This window comes from Marmota flaviventris, chromosome 13 (genome assembly GCF_047511675.1).
Source record: "Marmota flaviventris isolate mMarFla1 chromosome 13, mMarFla1.hap1, whole genome shotgun sequence".
NCBI lineage: Eukaryota > Metazoa > Chordata > Mammalia > Rodentia > Sciuridae > Marmota > Marmota flaviventris.
The window spans coordinates 29,482,733-29,504,780 of record NC_092510.1 but is presented as its reverse complement, the minus strand read 5'-3'; the positions used below and the strand labels follow the sequence as shown (position 1 = coordinate 29,504,780).

At 37.8% G+C, this 22,048-nt stretch overlaps 1 protein-coding gene across 1 annotated transcript in view; it reads left to right on the top strand.

Moving 5' to 3' along the window:
* Positions 1–22,048, top strand: part of Ostf1 (osteoclast stimulating factor 1) — a 53,304-nt gene that overhangs the window by 11,781 nt on the left and 19,475 nt on the right. Inside the window, exon 2 of the mRNA XM_027940072.2 lies at positions 14,793–14,839. Within this exon, the coding sequence (XP_027795873.1) occupies positions 14,793–14,839 (47 nt within the window). The remainder of the gene's footprint in view (positions 1–14,792; positions 14,840–22,048) is intronic.

Below are 22,048 nucleotides of genomic sequence, written 5' to 3'. Positions count from 1 at the left end.
TCTGGCCTGATGTATTTTCAAATGGTGAATGGTGACCCAGTTGTAGAGCATTTAGTCAATCTAATTAATTAGTCATCACTAGCATCCAGTAAGAAAAAAAGGGGGTGGGGTAGAGAGGTGACAGAGGAGGAGGGGAGCAAAAATATCAGAATGAATCACTCAAAGTAAGGGTAAATAATTTTTTGTAAAACCTTTTAGAATTTTATGAGAGAGACAGAGAGAGACTCTGTGTGTGTGTGTGTATGTGTGTGTGTGTGGTGTATTTCCTGGGTCCTGATGTGAACTAATATTTCTTGTGGGTCTCAAACAAGTTTGAGAAAGTAGACATATAGGTTTAGCATGCAGTCTTTTTAGTTACTGTTCTTCTAAGAAAGAAAAAAATGATTATATATATCTTCATCTCTAATTATATGCTATACTTAGAATTGATATGCTATACTCATCCAGTGGAAATAATATTGAAAAAGAGCTAAAAGATAAAGTTCAAGTTAAAAAAAAAAAAAGGTTTGAGGCATATGCTCACGCCTCCAGCCTAATCACCATTTTCAATCACAGGCTTCAGGCAAGTTCATCTACTAGCTGTTTTTGGACTTCCTGACCCCCCCCCCCCCCCCCCATGACTTCTGTATTATCATTGTGGGGCTGCTCTGTCCTGCCTCTCTTTGCATGGGTACCTACTGTTCTCTTTACAAAATTTAGACAGGTGTCAATTGCTGTCATAGCTTATAGTAGCCATAATTCACTAGGGAGTAGTATGCATTCTCAGGTTTGTGCTTGTTCTTTGCATTGAAGTTGCTTATCTTGTTACCATTTTTTATTTTTCATGGCAAAGTGAAGAAAAGGAGAACAAAAGAGGCCTTATATTAATATATAATACTCTGCTGATAAATAAAATACAGATAATTTCTGAGTTGTCCTTTACTAGGACAATAAGAGAAACACATTTTCTTTGTTGTGCATGGAATTCCTATTCATTGTAGACAATTTAGAAATTAAAAAAAAAAAAGAAATGTGACTTATAATTCTACCACCCAGAGATAACTGTTAATATTTTGTTGTTTTCTTGCAGTTTTTCTAATATGCATGTTTTTGTTCTATGTGGCTGATTTTATACATATAACAACCAGATTTTTTTACATAGTAGCAAAACATCAGAATATTCCCCAAAAGCTATTTTTTTAAAGAATGCGATAAACCTTTTAAAAAATTTTTTACCAAGACAACATGTATTCCAGCATATGTATACATTTATACATTCATACATTTCTGGGGTTTTTTTCTGTGAATAATTTTGTATTCATGATCATAGATTTAAAAATAACCAATTTAAACTCCTATTTCATTCTTCAATAGCCATTAAAAGATAGAATGTTGAAACTGTGCTCTGTTTGCTTAATAAAAGCATTAAGATATCTCTGCCAGGGGCTGGAGTCATCTAAGGCACTTGGTTTGATTCTCAGCACCACATATAAATAAATAATGGTCCATCAACAACTAAAAAAAATATATTAAAAAAAGATATCTCTGCCAGGATATTATAAGTGATAAGTTCCTTAATATACAGGACTAGAGTTACAATAATAGTGTTTGCCAATGAGGATGAAGACACAAGAAGTAAGCCCCAAATAATAAAAAATGCATAGTAATGCTGTATGTGGTGGCACATGTCTGTAATCCCAGTAACTCAGGAGGCTGAGGCAGGAGGATGTAAGTTTGAGGGCAGCCCTGGTAATTTAAGGATACCCTGTCTAAAAATAAAAAAATAAAAAAGGGCTAGGATGTAGCTGAGTGGTAAAATACCCCTGAGTTCCAATCACCAAAGGAAAAATAGGCATAGTAATTAACAATGGCTAACATTGTTAATTAAACATCCCAAACTGCACCTGATATTTTACGTATAGTAATGTGTTTAATCTAGCATGAAAACCTCAGCTCTCTGGATGTTCAGAGTGTTCAGAGCACAGGGTCTAGAGCCAGGGAGCCATGGTCCAAGTGGGTTCACTTCAAGTCTCCTGAGCCTACCACCTCAGGTTCAGCCTCTTTACTGCCACTTCCTGGTCGTGTGGACTTGGACTAATGACCTCTCACTCACTCTAGCCTCAGTTTCCTCAGCTGTAAAATAGGGCTCATAAAGGATCTCCATCAAAGGATTGGTTTTGAGGAGTAAATATATTGCTGCAGGTTAATGCTTTGCCTGTTGTCTTGGCACATAGAGTTGTTCTCCCATCCACTCAGTTACTGTAGGAGGAGTCCAAGGCCCAGCTGGTCTCTGGGGTCAGCAGGAGGCACACTTGGTGCTAAGGTTCCCCCATGTTGTACAGTAATGCTCCCTTTGTCTGCCTTGTAACTTACAGGAAAGTGGGACCATCGGATAGGGTTTCACAATTTTTCTTTCTTTCTTTTTTTTTTTTTTTTTTTGTAAAAGGGCAGATAGTAAATATTTTAGGCTTTTTGGACCACACAAAGTCTCTGTTGCAACCATGACTCTGCCATTGTATAATGTGGAACAGCCGCAGACAATATCCAAATGAACTGCTATGCTCCAAACTTTATTTCATGGACTCTGCAGTTTGAATTTGAATTTTATAAAATATTATTTTTCACCTTCCCCTGTACTATTTAAAAATGTAAAACTCTTCTTCTCATGGGTCACACAAAACCAAGTATTGTTGTTATGGGTCAGCCCTTGTACTTATTTTGCTTTTTGCAGAAGATGGGATGACCAATGTAGACTTCTTCTTACTATTATTACTTAATTTCCAGGACTGTAATTGTGTTCTCCTATCTTCTATGAGGTCTCCTTAAACTGTCTTGGAAGCCCTTCATACTGGGATAAATAGTCTTTAGTGGCTGTAATATTTAGTCAGTCAAAACACGATTGACAAAGAGTTTGTCATTTGGAATTTTGAACCCTGCTCTTTTGGGACTTGTATTTCATATGGAAGAAAAGAAATAAAAATAACCAGCAGGTATGGTCTCTCAAGATGTAAAAACAACCAAGTTTGCTGAAAGGCACTAAAAAAGCATAAGCAAATGAAAAAAAAAAAAAGGATTAGAAAGGCTCACTGTTAATAAACAGAACCCTCTTGTCAGAAAACACACTGGCTACTGTTTTTAAGGAGTCTGTCATTCCTGCAGCTGAAATCAAGACACATTTTAAATTCTTTAGTCCCCCCACCCCTTTTCCTTTTTGGATTGGATAGGGAGGTGGCAAAGAAGAGTAGTGCTAGAATAAGGAGGGATAATAATGTCATTTTCATTGTCTTTTCTATTAGGTATGCAAGTATAATTGAATGAATCTAATTTATCCAAAAATATGAATATGTGGGAAGAAACTTATTCATTACATCTGCAACTTTTGGACATTACTGTGCTCCAAATCATATTGTGATTTTCTTTCCAAGGATTATAGTCTCTCTTTTTATTTTCAAGAGCAGTGGGCTTTTGTGGAATGACACACAGAAATCTGAGCCAAGAAGCCTGTTCTGAGCTAACCACCTCATTTACTGGCGTTGGAATCCACAAAGCCCAGGGGAGGCCTATGTTGGTCCAACAGAGCACAGCTGTTTCCTTTCACCCTAGGAATCTAAAGGACGGCCTTGACTCTTGGATACCATCACATAAACTCCTTCTGTTGTGTTTTTGAGCAGAAAACATCCTGTTTCATCATGCATGTTTAATAGAATAAATATGCTTAGTGGAAATCATATTAATACTTTCACTTACTCTGAGAACATTCTAAGGTGTTGACACTTTTTGTGTAATACCATAGGGTATAAATAATTCTCTTAGACAAATGTGAGAAAAATATACGTATATAGTACATTCACTTTTTTTAATGATTCTCCTTTGATCAAATAATTCTCTTCCTTTTCTTCTTTCTTGAGAGCTCTAAGCTTGGTTGTACCCAGCTGCTTTTGGGGAAGATGGGAGAATATTGGCTTTTATATACCAGCTGTATTCTAAAATTCACAAAATAGAGGGAGATTACTTATTCTTCATAGAGCCGTGTAGCAGATTTCTAATTTGGTCACACAGTCTGGAACAGTAGTTTCAAAACATTTTTGACCTTGATCTCTAGTAAGATAATATATTTTACTTCATAACCTCATATATAAATGTACACACATGCATAAGTTCATCTTAGCCTCACATTTCTTTTAGAATTTGTTGTTGAGCTTTGGCTGGTTGTCCAAAGGGGGTATTGTCTTCTTCAGACAAGATTGGGTGTGTTCAGAGTAGTATGGCCATAAACAGGATTCTCTACTTCAGTGTCATGCTTGACACATTAAGATTTCTGCTCAAGCAGGGATTGTAGATTACAGAGTGAACACTCATGCCTGATCACAGTTGTACCACCAGTAATGCAAACAAGGCAGGGCATTTTGATTTATTGTTATCTTTATATTAATTTGGAAAAACATGTAAATATTCTAAATGTAACTTATTCAAAGGTGGACTTTATATATTCTGATTTGATATTTTGTGCTTTATTTATTGAAATCCTTTTAGTCAATTGAAAGCATAAATGTATATATAGTATTGGAAGAATACCCATTGTATGATAATTGCAAGGCTGTAATTTTTTTTGTGTATGTGATGCTGGGGAGTAGAACCCAGGGCCTTGTGCATGCAAGGCAAGCACTCTACCAAATGAGCTATATCCCCAGCTCAAGGCAGTGAATTTTAAGCCCCAAATCATTAAAGAGTAAAAATTGTAGGTATAGACTGAGATTTAATATTGAGATAGCGTGATTGCTAGTAATCTTTGGGAAACCATGGAATTCTTCATGGGATTGTCTTCCTTGAAGTGGCATCACGAGGAGAGAAGCAGGAGGTATTCTTTGACCTCAGTGCATTTCTGTTACACAGAAAGGAAGGTTTACTAACTTGCTGGCAGCGTTGCCTCAGGCAATAGCTGTGCTGCAGAGTGGTTGCAGAGAGGTCCTGCTTTTCCACCTCTTTATTTAGAGCATGTTCTACTTTTGCAAAAGTCCCATGGGGCTGCCTTTGATAGTGCCATGGAATTTTGATACTTGCACTTTTATATTAAACTTTCAAAGTGGGTCTATTTCTTTCTTTCTTTTCTTTTTTTTGTCTCTTTTGTGGTGCTGAACAGAACCCAAGACCTCATTATTTTTACGCCAGTGCTCTACCACTAAGCTATATTCCCAGCCTGGAATTTCTAGTAAGATTGTAATCATCATTAAATCTTTAGATAAGAGTTTCAGATTTATTCTTGTATTGAGTAGTTTATTCTGTGAAGACAACATTTAGTTTTTCTAAATATTAATTGTTAATATTTGCCCATTTTATAGCATGCCAACATAATTTTTGATGAATATTTCTAAAATAAATATCTATTTTTTTCCATTTCCAACATTTCAAATAATCATAATTATTTCTACTAAGTATACTAGGCTCTGCTTCTATTTAATTTTTTTTAAAGTCTCTAAATTAGTTTCATTGTCTATGGATCGTGGGTCATGATCTGCATTTTTTTAAATGTTGAGACTCACTGTGAGAATAGTGAGACAGTGGAGAGGGGTTATTATTGTTTTTCAATGTTTATTTTTTAATTTTAGGTGTACACAATATCTTTATTTTATTTTTATGTGGTGCTGAGGATTGAACCCAGTGCCTCACGCATGCCAGGCCAGCGCGCTACCACTTGAGCCACATCCCGAGCCCCCGAGAGGGGTTATTTTTGTATGCAGTATTTTAGTCCTGCAACAGATGCTGAGGAGGGTTTTCTAGTTATGTTCTTTTCCCCCAAATGCAACTTAAATCTCAAAGATATGTTAAGACTTGTGAAAAATAGCCCAGCGTTGTGGTGCATCTCTCTGATCTCAGCAGCTCATGTGGCTGAAGCAGGAAGATCACAAGTTAGATGCCAGCCACAGCACCCTAGTGAGGCCCTAAGGAACTTAGTGAGATCCTGTCTTAAAAAAAAAAAAAAAAAAACAAACAGAAAGTGCTGGGGATGTGGCTCAGTGGTTAAGTGCCCCTGGGTTCAATCCCTGGTACTTAAAAAAAAAAAAAAGCCATGAATTAACATCATTGCTAAAAAATTTTCTGTAGGGGCTGTGCTAGTTTGTACTCCCACTAAAAGTCTGAGAATTCTAGTTTTTCTCATCTTTATTAACATATATATATATATATATATATATATATATATATATATATATATATATATACACACATACAATATATATATATGCACATATATATTAAGATTTCATGTATATGTATATACAGTGTGTGTGTATATGTGTGTGTGTGTATATATAATAAAAAGTCAACAGATTGAGTATTACTTAGCCAAAATGCTTGGGACCAGAAGTGTTTCAGATTTCAGAGCTTTTTAGATTTTGAAATATTTCTATGGACTCTCTGGTTGAATATCCCTAATCTGAAAGTTCAAAATCCTAGATGCTCCCAAATCCAAACTTTTAAATTTAGACTTTATTTTTTGGGGCAGTTTTAAGTTCACAGAAAAATCGAGTGGAAGTCATAGAGATTTTCCATATATCTTGCTGCCCTACATATGCATAGTTCCCTAATAATCAATTTCCCCCACCAGAGTGGTACATTGATTACAATCAATAGATCTACATTGGCAGATCATTATTATCCTAAGTTTGTAGTTCACCTTAGGATTCACTTAGGACCTTCTGTGGGGTTTAGATGAATACATGACATGTATCCACCATTGTAGTATCATGCAGAGTAGCTTCACTGCTCTAAAATCCTCTGTGCCTCACTTGTTCAAACTTTTCTCCCCACTTATCCCTGGCAACCACTGATCTTTTTTCTGTCTCCAGAGTTTTGCCTTTCCAAGATGTTCATAGTTGGAATTATACAGTGGCCTTTTCAGATTGATTTCTTTCACTTAGTAGTTTGTATGGAGGTCTGCGCCATCTGTCATAGCTACTCAACTCATTTAGTTTTAGTGCTAATAATATTCTGTCATCTGCCCAGTTTATTTTTCCCATTGTCCAGTGTCTTTCATTTTAGCCACACAGTAGGTCCATAATGGTTATCATCACTAATTTAAATGAAGCCCCTCTAAAATGTCCTATGCTTCCTGGCATTCTTAAAGATCAGAGAAATCATCAGTCTGATGCAGGTAACTACACTGTGACATTTCAAATGGTTATTCCTCTTGCTCTCTATGAAATGCCAGTCTCTGCCTGGGAGCAGTCCCTTTTTAACACTGCCCTGGTGGCTCTCTCTTGAAGCTTTTTCTCTACTCCTTCACCAACAGAGAATAAAATAGATTAGAAATTTTGTGTTCAAATTTATGAGCCCCAAGTCATCTGAGCATTGTTCCAGGGCCTCTAGGTACTCTCATACATTACCTCAAAGCAGAAGTTTCTTACTCTTTGCCTATAAAAGACCCCCCCGCCCTCCACTTTCTCCCTTCTTCTATTGCCTTGAACATGAATTCATTTATTTGAGTTGGAAGCCAACCTTGCTCCAGAGGAAAAATAAAGCATTTGGCTGATGACCAGTGGATTCGCCCCTTCTCTATAGGGGCTGGGTGGGGTTGCAGAGAAAAGGGAAGGGCGAGGCTGGCAAAAAGTGGAGCCAGCAGATGCCTGCTCCTGCTGCTGCTGCTGCTGACGTGGGAATTTGCTTATCTTGTTTATGTCCTTCTGGAGACCAGCCTTGCTCAACTCCTTCATACTGTTCTATTCCCTGTGCTGCTGGTTCATGCAGGACTCACCCAAAACATCAGACAAAAGGCTGGGTCTCTTCAGTCAGGTGATTTTCAGGTCATTCCCAGTCTTCTCAGCTCCACTTTCTTACGGCCTTGTGTGAGAAAACAATGAAGCTGAGAGTCATAGGAAGGCATCTAATATAGCCTATTTGCTTATATAAGAACACAACTATTTTACGTTTGTGAATCTGCCGTCTGTAAAAAAAAAAATTGGAATTCATCAGTGCCTACACTTTATGATCTGTTATGATGGGTACTGTTATTTACACACACACACACACACACACACACATTATTTTTTCTGGTACCAGAGATTGAACCCAGGGGCACTTAACCACTGAGCCATATCCCCATCCCTTTTTATTTTATTTTGAGACAGGGTCATGCTAAGTTGCTTGTGGCCTTGCTGTTTCTGGGGTTCTCTTTGAACTTGTGATCCTCTGCCTGAGCCTCCCAAGCCACTGGGATTATAGGCATACTGTCATATTTTGTCTACAAGGAAGGTAAAATACAAACAGAGCACCCTGATTTCTTCCCCTCAACACTCTCTATGAACCTGCAAACCTAGAGAATGTTGCTCAAAGTTTAATCAAATGTGATAAAAATGATCAGTTAAAGTATTAAACTGATTAATTATTAACTAATCATATTAAGTATTATTAATTGTTGTTCTCATGAGAGAACCTCTAGCTGTGTTAAGCTGTAAGCATGGAAATCACCTGTTTTTCTTTTTTATGTATATCTTTCATATCCTGCAGCTGTTTCTATTGCATTCTTCCATTTCTAGTAGACTCAATTTTGAGAATGGAATAAATTAAGGAACTTTTATAATATATGGATTAAAAGGGATCTATAAGAGTCTAATGTTACACAAATAGAATGTTCCTTTATATAATAGCCCAAGGAATTAATTTATATTTGGTATGAAGCAAAGTTTAAATTAATCTCCTACTTCATTCAGTGTGAACAATTTAAGTAAGATTATCACAAGATGTACAATTATAAAAATCACTAGCTTATTCACATATCATGTATTTATTTTCAGGTTCCTTAATTTTTATTGAATTATTCTAAAGCCCATTAGTTTGACCTTGGATCTTTTTTTTTTTTTAACCAAAATTAGTACCCCCTTCTCATTGCTGTCCACCCCAAGGAAAAAGAACATCCTAGCATTATTGATTTTGGTCACTAGTGGACTACTTCCTGTGTGACTTCTCTTTGGAAAGTTCGAAGTAATCCAGATAACTATTCTCTCCTCTCAGACAGACAATCAAGTCAGCAGAAAGCATTTCTCCGGGTAGCTTCCCCTTCCGGGTGATGTTTCCTTTCTCTAAACAGGGTGTGGGTGTGGGGAGAAACAAAACAAAACAGACTTCACACAGAAAAAAGTTCAGTTTTGATTTTGCCTATGAACCTATTTCGAGTAGAATAGGAGAGATACAGCACTAGAATTCAGATCACAGAAAGTGTTTTCTGGTAGATCCCCTGTAGATTACAGGGGATAGGAGATGCTCTTCTATATGAAGATGTTTAGAGGAAAGAGAATGGTTTTTCTGCCTGCCCCAAATGAAAGTATTGTTACTGTTTTCATGGATTAAAAGTCACACACGTACCGTGCAATGAGTGTAAATAATAAGGTACAGAGGGATGTGAGGGCCCCACAAATGATGCCGTCGTTCAAGATTTATGTGTGGTTAACATAAGCAGGATAGTACTGGGCATGCTGCTCTCTATAACCTGTCTTTCACTAAATAGTTTGTAGACTCTTCTATGTTGATATCTGTGCTCTGTCTGTAGCATTCTTTTCTTTCTTTTTTTTTTGATAAATAAAAATTGTATGTATTTATGGTGTGCAACATGATGCTTTGATACATGTTTACTTTGTGGCCTGGCTAACTCAAGCTAATTAACAATGCATTACCTTACATACTTTTCATGTATTTGTGATGAGAACACTGAAAATCTATTCTTAGCAGTTTTATTTTTTATCTTAATTTGTTTTTTATTGGTGCATTATAATTATGCATTATAGTAGGATTCCTTATGCTGTATTCATACATGTACATAATGTAAATTGCTCAATCTCCTTTCCCAGTTCCTTTGTTTTTTCTTCCTCCTCCCTCCCCCTGATCCATTTGCTCTACTCTGCTAATGTCCCTTCTATTATTATTATTTCAACTAGAGCATTATTATTGTATAATAAGTGGGATTCATTGTGGTATGTTTGTACATGATCATAGCATAAGACAAATGTTTATAATGAAAACTTTTCTTCTTTCTCTCCTTATTAAGAGAGAGTGTATGACTATAGCCATCAAAGAATTTTAATTTTCATTTTTTTGGCCTGGTTTAATTCCTCCACAGAAGAAAATTCTTCTTTAGAGTTGAGTATGCATCATTCATTCATTCATTCAGCAAACATTTATTGAGCACCTCTTAGATTACAAATCATGAAGAAATACAGACACAGCTTTGCTAGCTCAGAACTAGGTTCCCTTTCACAAACACAGCAGGTTCTTCATTGTTTTCCACAATTAGACTGGATCTGTCTTTACTTTCCTTTTAGTAATTTTCAAGTATACAGTCTGAAGTTAATTGCAGTCACCATGATGTACAGTAGATCTCTTGGCTTATTCTTCCTGTCTAACTGAAGTTTTGTGTCCTTTGACTATCTCCCAATTCCCTCAACCCCCAACCTCTGCTAACTACCATTTTACTTTCTGTTTCTGTAAATTCAATTTTTTTTGGATTCCACATACGCTACAGTTTGGTTCTGGTATGTTCCACAAAGGCCTGTGTGTTAAAGGCTTAGTCCCCAGGGTGGTGCTATTGGGAGATGGTGGAACCTTCTGGAGGTAGGGCATTGTGTGAGGTCCTTAGGTCATTGGGGCATGCCTTGAAGGGGATTGTGGGACCTGGTTCCCTCCTTCCTCTTTTAATTCTTGGCCATAGGTGAGTAGGATCTCCTTCTTTGTGAAGGCTGGATAGCATTCTATTGTGCATATATACCACAGTTTCTTTATCTATTCAGCCATTGATAGACACTTAAGTTGATGCCATGTCTTGGCTTTTATGAATAATATGCAGCATTCTTTTTTAGTGACTTTATTGTATGGATGAATCACAGTTGATTTACATAGTTCCCTCTTTTTTAAAAAATATGTTTTGGTTGTCGATGGAGCTTTATTTTATTTGTTTATACTTGGTGCTGGAACCCAGTGCCTCACACGTGCTAGGCAAGCACTCTACACTGAGCTACAACCCCAGCTCATAGTTCCCTCTTAATAGACATTTAAGTCTTGTTCCATTTATTCATTTTCTAAACCTGCATTCTTTCATATACTAGCCACTAGCCATGTGTGGCAATTTAACTTAATTAAAATTAAATAATAGTAAAGGTCAGTTCCTTGATCACATGGACCACATAACATGTGCTCTGTATGGGTAACTCGCAAAGATGTTGAACTTTTCTGTCATTATATTAAGTTATACTGGACAGTGTTGTTCTAAACTACTGTTTTTCAGACTTTTGTGAGTGCATATTTCCATTTGTTTCATTATTCATCTATTCATTTATTTAGCAAATAATTACTAAATCCCTCCTATGCTCTAGACTCTGTGCTAGGTACTTGCATATCTCATTCATAAAGTGACATAAATTACTGGCTTCATAATGATTAGATTCTTTTTTTTTTTTGTACTGGGGATTGAACCCAGGGTTACTTAACCACTGAGCCACATCCCCACTCCTTTTTATTATTTTTATCTTTATTTTTTGTTTTGAGACAGAGTCAGGCTTTGTTGCTTAAGGCTTCTCTTAGTTGTTGAGCCTGGCCTTGAACTTGCAGTCCTCCTACCTCTGCCTCCCAATGCTTTGGGATTATAGGTGCCCATCATTATGCCTGGCCATAATGCTTAAATCCCATTAAACTAAAGTTTCTTGAATACTTACTCCTAGTAAATATACATGTATTTATAAGTTGTATATGCATTATATTATGCTTCTATATTATAAAGTATGTTCAAGTAGGAAAAAGAGTAAGATAAAAATGTGAATAATTTGTGAAGTAGGCTTCCTGAATCCTACCTCAGAGTCCACTGTTCTGAATGATGTCCTGTTTTAGATATCATCTTTAAAGGGTCTTCCAGCCAGTGCTCCAAGTGAATAGATTTCTATTTTTATATATTTTCTAAATCTACTTATTTCATGACCCCTCCACTCCCATTTTAATTGTCTGTAGATCCTATACTGTTTGAGTTTGTACTCATGTATTCATCTAGCAAATTTGTTTATACTGTGTGCCTGGTAGATGCTATGAAATTGAATGATTTTTTTAAAAAGGGTTAAAAGGGTTAAAAAAAGTCTTTAAAAAATATATATGTTTAATTGTCAATAGATTTTTATTTTATTTATTTATATGTGGTGCTGAGAATCGAACCCAGTGCTACACACATGCTAGGCAAGCGCTCTACCATTGAGCCACAACCCCAGCCCTTGAAGGATGTTTTAGTTGAATTTTGTATTAATGTGACCAAAGTACTCAACAAGAATAACTTAAAGGAGGAAAAATTTTATTTGGAGCACACGGTTTTAAAAGTCTCAGTCTGTAGACATCTGACTCCATTACTCTGGGCCATAGGTGAGACAGAACATCATGCGGAAGGGCTCAGTGGAGGAAAACTTCTCACATGGCGGATGCAGGGAGCAGAGAGAGAAAGAGAGGGAAGGAGCCATAGGAAAGATCTACCTTTCCAGGGCACACTCTCAGAGACCCATCTCCAGGCACAACCCACCTGCCTACAGTTAACACCCAGTTAGTCCACTTAAACCAGGATGGGCTGATTAGGTTACAGCTCTCACAATGCAATCATTTCATCTCTGAATATTCCTGCATTAACAGGAGCTTTTGGATGACATCTCATATTCAAACTTTAACAAATGATTTAGGGTCCTTGTCTTCAGATGAATTGGACTAGCAAATAAAGGCTTTGGATACAGAGTGTTATGGAAATGTTGCAGATGGACATTTAAAGAGGCATTGTTTGGCAGGATGGAGGACAACTCTCAAGTAGTCCTCTTTGCTTGGTTATTGTACCTTCTCTGTTTTGGGACTTGATGCAATTACAGGTTTCTTCAACAAGTTCTTTTGTTTTCTCCATGGTCTTGTTTTTTCTTTTGAAAAATATAAAATTCTAACTGGCTGATTTAAGAATATTGAGCCAGATATTGTGTACTAGCAGAGAAATGAAAAGTTGTGCTGCAGTTGTGTATAATGAATCAAAATGCATTCTGCTGTCATATATACCTAATTAAAATTAAAAAAAATATTGAGCCAGTGTAGATGCTCCCACTAAATGTTTTTTTATATTAAGATGTTCACTCACTTTTCTTTCTAAACTTAGATCTTAGGGTTGGGAGGACTGACTCTGTAGAGGCCAGAAACTAAGCACCAGCAATCATGTAGCTCCAGCTGGTAGGAAGAAGCAAAGCCATCCCCCAGAGGTGGGCGTTTATTCTTGTATTCATTTAACAAATATTTAAAAAATCCTTTCTATGTGGAAAAGCTACTTAATTAGAAATAACTTTCCTCTCATTTACTTTTTTTTCTTTTTAAAAAGTTTGTTTTAATTAGTTATATATGACAGTAGAATGCACTACTATACTTTGATGTATCATACATAGATGGGGTATAATTTCTCATTTTTCTGAGTATACATATTATAGAATCACATTGGTCATACAGTCACATACATACATAAAGTAATAATATCTGTTTTATTCTACTGTCTTTCTTATCCCCACATCCCATGCCTTTCCCTCCTTTCACTTCCCTCTATCTGATCTAAGGTAACATTATTTATTTACTTATTTATTTTGCGTTACAATTCTTAATACACATAAATACCATGCTTTTTGTATTTCTGTTTGTATATAAAGTATGTCGACATCCAGTTCAAGTCTTCATATATGTACTTTGTATAATAATGACCATCAAATTTCAACATCCTTGTTACTCCCCTACCCGCTTCCTTTCTCTCCCACCCCTCTTCCCTATCTTGAATTCATCTATTCCTCCCATGCTCTTCCTCCCTACCCCACTATGAGTCAACCTCCCTATCAGAGAAAACATTTGGTATTTGTTTTTTTGGGATTGGCTGACTTCACTTAGCATTATCTTCTCCAAAGCTATCCATTTACCTGCAAATACCATGGTTTTGTTCTTTTTTAATGCTGAGTAAAATTCCATTGTGTATATATGCCACATTTTTTTTATCCATTCATCCACTGAAGGACATCTAGGTTGGCTCCACAGTTTAGCTATTGTGAATTGTGCTGCTATAACTTTGAGGTAGCTGTGTCCCTGTAGTATGCTGTTTTTTGTTTTGTTTTTGAGAGAGAGAGAATTTTAGTATTTATTTTTTAGTTTTCGGTGGACACAACATCTTTGTTTGTATGTGGTGCTGAGGATCGAACCCAGGCCGCACGCATGCCAGGCGAGCGCGCTACTGCTAGAGCCACATCCCCAGCCCATAGTATGCTGTTTTTAAGTCCTTTGGATGAGAAGAGGAGTAGCTGGGTCAAATGGTGGTTCCATACCCAGTTTTTAGCTGGGTCAAATGGTGGTTTCATACCCAGTTTTCCAAGCAATCTCCATACTGCTTTCCAAATTGGCTGCACCAGTTTGCAGTCCCACCAGCAATGTATGAGTGTACCTTTTTCCCCACATCCTCACTAACACTTATTGTTGTTTGTCTTCATAATAACTGCCATTCTGACTGGAGTGGGATGATATCTTAGAGTGGTTTTGATTTGCATTTTTCTGATTGCTAGAGATGATGAGCATTTTTTCATATACTTATTGATTAATTGTATATCCTCTTCTGAGAAGTATCTGTTCAGGTCCTTAGCCCATTTGTTGATTGGGTTATTTGTTTTTTTAGTGTTTAGCTTTTTGAGTTCTTTATATACCCTAGAGATTAGTTTCTGAAGAACATAATGGATTCTGCTACTTACAGAAAATTTAGAAATGAAAGAACTGACCACATGTTATCTTTTCTTCTCTTTTAGGGCAAGTTAAAGTCTTCAGAGCTCTGTATACATTTGAACCCAGAACTGTAAGTATTCAGTTTCTAACCTTAAAGTTGATATAAAAACCTAAGGTGAAATCTTAGAATAGTTTTGATTTGCACTTCTCTATGCTAGTGATGATGAACTTTTGTTCATTTATTTGTTGATTGATTGTATATCATCTTCTGAGAAGGACTTAAAAACAGCATACTACAGGGACACAGCCACATCAATGTTTATAGCAGCACAATTCACAATAGCTGAACTTTGAAGCCAACCTAGATGCCCTTCAATAGATGAATGGATAAAAATAATGTGGCATATATACACAATGGAATATTACTCAGCAATAAGAGAGAATAAAATCATGGCATTTTCAGGTAAATGGATGGAATTGGAGAAGATAATGCTAAGTGAAGTTAGCCAATCCCAAAAAACCAAATGCTGAATGTTTTCTCTGATATAAGGAGGCTGATTCATAGTGCGGAAGGGGAGCATGGGAAGAATAGATGAACTCTAGATAGGGCAGAGGGGTGGGAGGGGAAGGGAGAGAGCATGAGGTTAGAAATGATGGTGGAATGTGATGGACATTATCCAAACTACATGAATGAAGGCATGAATTGGTGTGAATATACTTTGTATACAAAAGAGATATGAAAAAATTGTGTTCTACATGTGTAATATTAATTATAATGCATTCTGCTATCATATATAAATAAAAAATTTAATAAAAAACCCAAGGTGAGCACACTAATACCATTATAAGTAATTATGGCTATTTCAGAATAAATAAAAATATTTTCTTTTAAAAACAAAAGAATCCTAGGGCACTAACTATTGATGAGTTCTATTGAAGGTAGATCAGTCTGGATTTGATTTTACAAAGCAATCTGCCTGGGCAAGAGTATCCTGGCATAGTTAGTAAAGTCAAACTAAAGAACATGGTGGAATAATAAAGCCATGTTCTTGTCGGTGGTAATCTGAATGGAGGTTATGTAGTTGAGTTCTCAGGGTTCAGCTATGCTGGAGCATATGGTTCTCTAGTTCTCTTAAAAGAGCTCTATGGAAATTTGTGTTTTGACTTGCAAGTTGTATGCTTGCCACACAATTTAACTTTCTTAGGTGGAAACTTTAATATGAGTTTAAGCACCATTTAGGTTATAACCCACTCAGGATAATTTGGAAATGAATCAGAGTATTTTATAAATGATTTAACTTGCTAATAATTAACTCTTTGTAGCTATTTCTTATTATGAATACCTACATATTAAGGATATGAACACCTTGTTGAACTGAATTAAACTAATTTAAATGAATTTAATGAGTTTAAATTTAAATTAAATGAAGCTTCACTATTCTTTAGTCTTAAATGCAAACCTTACAGTTTTGTCCAGGACATGTAAGAATAGGCTGTTTTTATATGTGTATTTTCTCATCCATGCATTTAAAACTAACACTTTCTCTTTAAAAAAAGTTTTATCTTTTGTCATTGTTGTTTTAATACATTATGAAACAATTACCAAGAGAAATTTTGAAAAGAGAAATGTGCTATCTCTTAACAGATAATCAAGCTAAATGGAAAGGATAATGTAATGAAATTAACATTTTTTTTTTTATTAAGTATATGTTAAGTGACAAAAAAAAAAAAAAAAACTAAGGTGATTTCATTTAGGCATTTCCTCTGGCCCATCTGGTCTACCTTTTTTTTTTTTTTTTTTTGACAGACATAAGTGACTCATAGGAATGGATGAATGGTCACTTCCTATTGCTGTTCCACAGTGTGCAAGCTAAAGTCCCTGGGTTGATTTGCAGGTCCTCCAAGTCTGAACTGCTGTGCTCCCAGGGCAGTTTTTTCTCTACTGGATGTATTTTCCATTGTTAGAGTTTCTGTTATCCATGCCTAAGTTCACACGTATTTCCATGGTTCAGTGAGCCCCTGCAATGTACCAGACGCTGATCCAGGCCTTGAGGATAGTGTGACCACAACAGAAAGGACTCAAGCAGCTTGCATCCTGGTGGGAGAGTCAGGCATTAGGCCCACAAATGAATGTGATTGTCAGGGGCTCTGTGTCATGGAGAAAGGAGGGAAGGGGCAGAGAGGTGAAAAGAGGGTATTCAGGGATGACCATTCTACAAAGGTGACCTGTGAACAGAGACCTGAAGGAATGGAGGGAGCAGACAGAACAGCAAGTTCCAGTAGCATCTTTGATGGATTCTAGAACAGCAGAGAAGACAACGTGGCCTGGAAAATCATGCCTATGAGAGGGAAGTAGGTATGTGTGCAGGGGGACAAGATGAGGACTAGGGCAGAGGGCCTTGTAGGTCTCAGTTGGACTTGGCTCTGGTTGAGATGGGAAGCAGTTGAAAGGGTCTGAGTCTGGGAGTGGTGAGATAGTGAAGTTTTAGAAGAATCCCTCTAGCTGAGGAGTGGAAAGACATCTAGGAGGTTGGAAGCTTCTGATAACAGCCGTGATTAATAGTGAAGCAGGGGGTTCAGATAGTTAGGAGGCAAAGGAGAAAGAAACCAAGAAAGGAAACCTGCTCTTGATGATTCTTCTTTCTTACATGCTGTTGACTTCCCTCTGTGGGCGGTGGCCAAGCCAGCTTGCTGCCAGCTTCATCTGGGTTTGCCCTAGACCTGGCTCTCCTTGGAACCAGGCTCCTCAGAAAGTTGCACAGAATAAGTGGCTCTGGGCACTGATTCACTGCTATAGTTCTAGAGCCTGCCTGCAAATCCAAAATCTGTTGTTTACTCACTGTGTGAATTGACTTAACCTCTCTGCCATCATTTCCTCATTTGAAAATGGGAATACTACTTGCCATTCTGCAGTGGAGTGCTCTTGGTATCATGGTGTGAGGTAATATTCAAAGCCCAGCACCTGGTGGGCCCCAGTAAGTCATAGCAGTCAGTGTAGCTGACATGGGGTACATGCATATTCAAAAGACTTCCTAAACAAAGTGTTTCCGAAATAAGGAGGGGTTGGGTGGGAGTTTTATTCTCACCAAGGGGTTTCCGTGTTGGTGAGGGAAGGAACAGGGAGTGTTTTAGTTTGCTAAGTCTGCCATCACAGAGCATCTTGACTGAATAGCTTAAGCAACAGAAATTTATTTTCTCAGAATTCCAAGAGCAAGTCCAGAAATCTAAAATCAAGGTGCCAGCTTGGTTGATTTCTTCTGAGGCCTGTCTCCTTGGCTTGTAGATGGCCATTTTCTCCTTCTGTCTTCACATGGTCCCTTCCCTTGTGTGTCTGTGTCCCTATCTCCTCTTTTTATAAGAACTCCAGTCATATTGGATGGGGACTAACCCTAAAGACTACCTGTTAACTTAATTATCTCTTTAATGACCTTATCTCTGAATATAATCATATTCTGAGATAGTGGGGGATAGGATTTCAACATAAGTGTTTTTTGGGTGGGGACACAAAAAGCCATAACAGGTATGGAAGTACGAGGCCCAGAAGGTGGCCGTCCCACAGAGAGGGCTGACATTCCGTGCCTCTGATTGTCCTTATCAGTTGGTTCCCAGGTTGCATGCACCCAGAGGAGGATAAGCATGGGAAGGGTGGGTGGCCATCAGCTACCTTCCTGGGCCTCTCCATGAGTGAACCATTCTCAGCAGTGGCCCTTGGCTCTGGAATGGGATGTGTTCTCCTTCGTGTGTCCTTAGTTGACATCATCTTTGTCTGTCTCCCTGACCTCTCCTCCCTCTTTGGTTCTTCTTGACCTGGTTCGTGGACTCACTTTTATCACATGGACTCCAGCTTCTCCATTCCGGCTTCATTCTCGCTGGATTGATGTTCCTAAAATGTGGTTTTGATCCCACCACTGGCTTTACATCTTTATTTGACAAAAGATATGGTCCTCTGTAGTCCAGCCCGCTTCCAGCCCAGCTGGGCTCTGTTCCTTCCTCTAGTAGACCATACAGGCAGGATTCGACTCACAGTAGAACCCAAGTCTGGCCAAATGTGGTGGGACATACCTGTAATCCCAGCAGCTCCTGAGACTAAGCCAGGAAGATCAGCAACTTAGCAAGGTCCTAAGCAACTCAGCGAGACCCTGTCTTTTAAAATAAAATTTGAAAAAGGGCTGGGGGTGTGGCTCAGTGGTTAAGTGCCCCTGGATTCAATCCCCAGTACCAAAAAAAGAAAAAAGAAAGAAAAGAATCTGAGTCTTGACCCTTTCTGGACCCATGGTGTTGCTTCTTTTAAGCTCATGTGAGCTACTTCCTCTTCCGTAACTCTTCTTGGACAGCTGCAGCTAGCAATGGGATGCCTCTTCTACCTCTGAACTTCTGTCTATACTTTCAGTCCTACTTGCTGCCACAATGTTCATGGCTTTAGGATTTGCTCTGCCTACTTAGCAGCTGTGTGAGCTTAGCAAATTACCTAACTTCTCTATCCCTATACTTGCACCTATAAAGTGAGAATAATAATAATCATATAGGGTTCAGTAAGAATTAAGAGAGATTACATATGATGCTGCTGTTACTAATTAAGGAGTAATTGGTATTATTTAAAGGAGTAGTAGTGGTTATATTAACAGATATTTAACAAATATTTTTGATTCAGTGATACATTGATTAATTTACCTACAATTCTGCCCCAGAATGGAGTTTCTCCTGTGCTTACAAAACAAAACAAAATAAAACAAAACAAAAAAACCCCAAAACTGCTATTTTTGAATGCACAGAAGAAAATATACACTAATGCATTAAGGTTATGTTTTTTTCTTAATTCTATATTTATGGTGTTGCTCTAAATATAAAATTTTAATTATATCTGGTCCTGAGGACCTAGGCTGTGATCACTAATGACCACCCAAGCCCTGTTGCCCTCCCAATCCTCTCCTCTTTCCCTCCCCTCCCCTCCATCCATATATTGAAGGAGTCACATGTGGTGGAATAGGCAGCCCCTGGCTCCCACAGGCTTCCTGACTGGTTAAGCATTCATGCTGTGCCTGTTGTTAAATTTTGAATTTAATCTGAGAACTGGGTTTATTTGCATTTGTTCCTGAATGAGAATTTCTCTTGGTCTTTATGCCCCGTGACTAGCAGGTATCTTTTCTACAGGGACAGATATACCATGGCACATCCTAAACCGACCTGGCCTCTTTAAAGTCACTGTGACCACACAAGACTAAAGAACTGATCTGGATACCTAGGGATGTCTTTCAACATATGCAATATGCTGGGGAGGCCTGGGTCCTGTTCCACTATTGACTGTTCCACCCTCAGGAGATAGTGACAGCAATGCCCAAGGAACAGGTAGAACCTGAGGCCACTGTGGCTCCTGGTCCTTGCTGCCAGCCCATTTCTCATGTATCTTGCATAAAGGCGGAGTAGTCCTGGAGTCATCCAGCCCCATTTGGTTCTTCTCTCTAAGCGCCTGGTCCAGTAAAGTGTCACACAGAGAACTGCTGGGACTGGATAGACCAGTATGAAGATTGGGGCAGAACAGCATTGTGTGCTGGAGGAGCATTGAATTCTGAAGGGGAGCCAAAATCTTGCTCTGTAATAAAGGTTTGCTGAGCAGGTTTTTTTTTTTTTACACAACATTTTTGTTTGTATGTGGTGCTGAGGATCGAACCCAGGCCGCACGCATGCCAGACAAGCACGCTACCGCTTGAGCCATATCCCCAGCCCTTGCTGAGCAGGTTTATAGCTCATCTACCTCCAAAGCAGCTCTAGAATCCAACTCTAAACATAAGGTAGAGCCAGCCATGCTCCTCATTCTTATTTGTAGCAAATTCTTTTAACTTCTCTGGGTCTGGTTGTGAAATAAAGATTTTACCCTTGACCCAGCCCTGCCTGGGGTTGTTTTGAGGAGCAAATGTGGTCAAGTATGCTTTGCAAGTAAAAGGTGCTACTGTTGGTTTTGTTGTACTACATTATCAGGGGGTGGGAAATGAGTAATGACAGTTTATATTCCAAGGCCTCCAGTTTTAACCTGGTCATGACACCATAATGTCCATTACACAATAATGGCTGCATGATGCTTCTGTCTGAGAAATAGCATGGATTGTAAAGAACTGGGACCCCACACAGCCTGATGCAGTAGCTCAAGGTCAGGGTTTCCCATGTACCTGCTTTATGCCCTTGGGAAAGCTTCTCATCTATAACAACAAGAAAAGCAACACTTTATAGTCTATTTAATACATTATATTATTGTATTAATGGTAAAAATTAAATTAGTTAATAATTGTTAATAATTAGTAAATGTAAATCCCCAGACCTGTGCCTGGTGCATAATAAATGCTACAATATATTAAATAAAATCATTTATAAAAAACTTGTTTTCTTCTTTTTATTAATTTTGGAGGCTTTGGGTTGTCAGACCTGAACCATTTCAAAAGTATCTCACAAGTCTTCTAAACTTTATGTATTTGCATAAACCAACAAAATTAATGTTTTGGGAATCACATGTTACTAAGACTACATAGAACAGGAATATGAATACGTTACCCACTTTGTCCAGCAGCTACCTTGCTCTGATACCTTGTGGTTTTTCAAGGAGAGAGGAAAGAGGAATGTGGTTAAAAACCAAAGAACACGCTGGAAATAGAGATGCCCTTACTTCATTGTGTCACTCTTTTCCCATTTCTGTCCCATGAATACGTTGCCAGGAATTTAATAGTAGGTCCTCATCAAACAGTTTACATCAGTTGTTGTGCTCATAGTTTCTTAATGGAAAATGTGAAGATTGCTGGTAAAATCTGATTTTTAAAATCACAAAATTACTTTGTTGTCTCTACTGCCCCCAACAGTCTGAAGACCACCTCCTTAGCCACTTTAGGAAAAACCACCCCCGGTTTCTTTGTAAGAAGATATTTTGCAGGCACTGATATTGAGTTTGGAGCTATTGATCAAAAGAAAATAAACTGTCCATTGTCATTTCTCAGAATGAAAAAAAATAGCTAGACCTTTTTCTCCCTGACAGAAATCGATCGCCTATTGTTGCCTCAGTTGAAAAACCATTCTGACCTAATGGGTGGCTTGTGGCAGATGCCACTATTGAACAGCAGCTAATAATTTAAAAACTGAATCAGCACTGAGAAGTATCAAAATGACTGGACTTAGCAGAATTTTCCAAATGATGCACTTTACCAAACCACGAAGGACAAGAATTATTTAAGATGACACACAGAGTCTGAATCGAGTTTTTTTTTTTTAATATTTTCTTAGTTGTCAGTGGATCTTTATTTTTTTTTTTTAATTTATTTTTATGTGGTGCTGAGAATCGTACCCAGAGCCTCACACA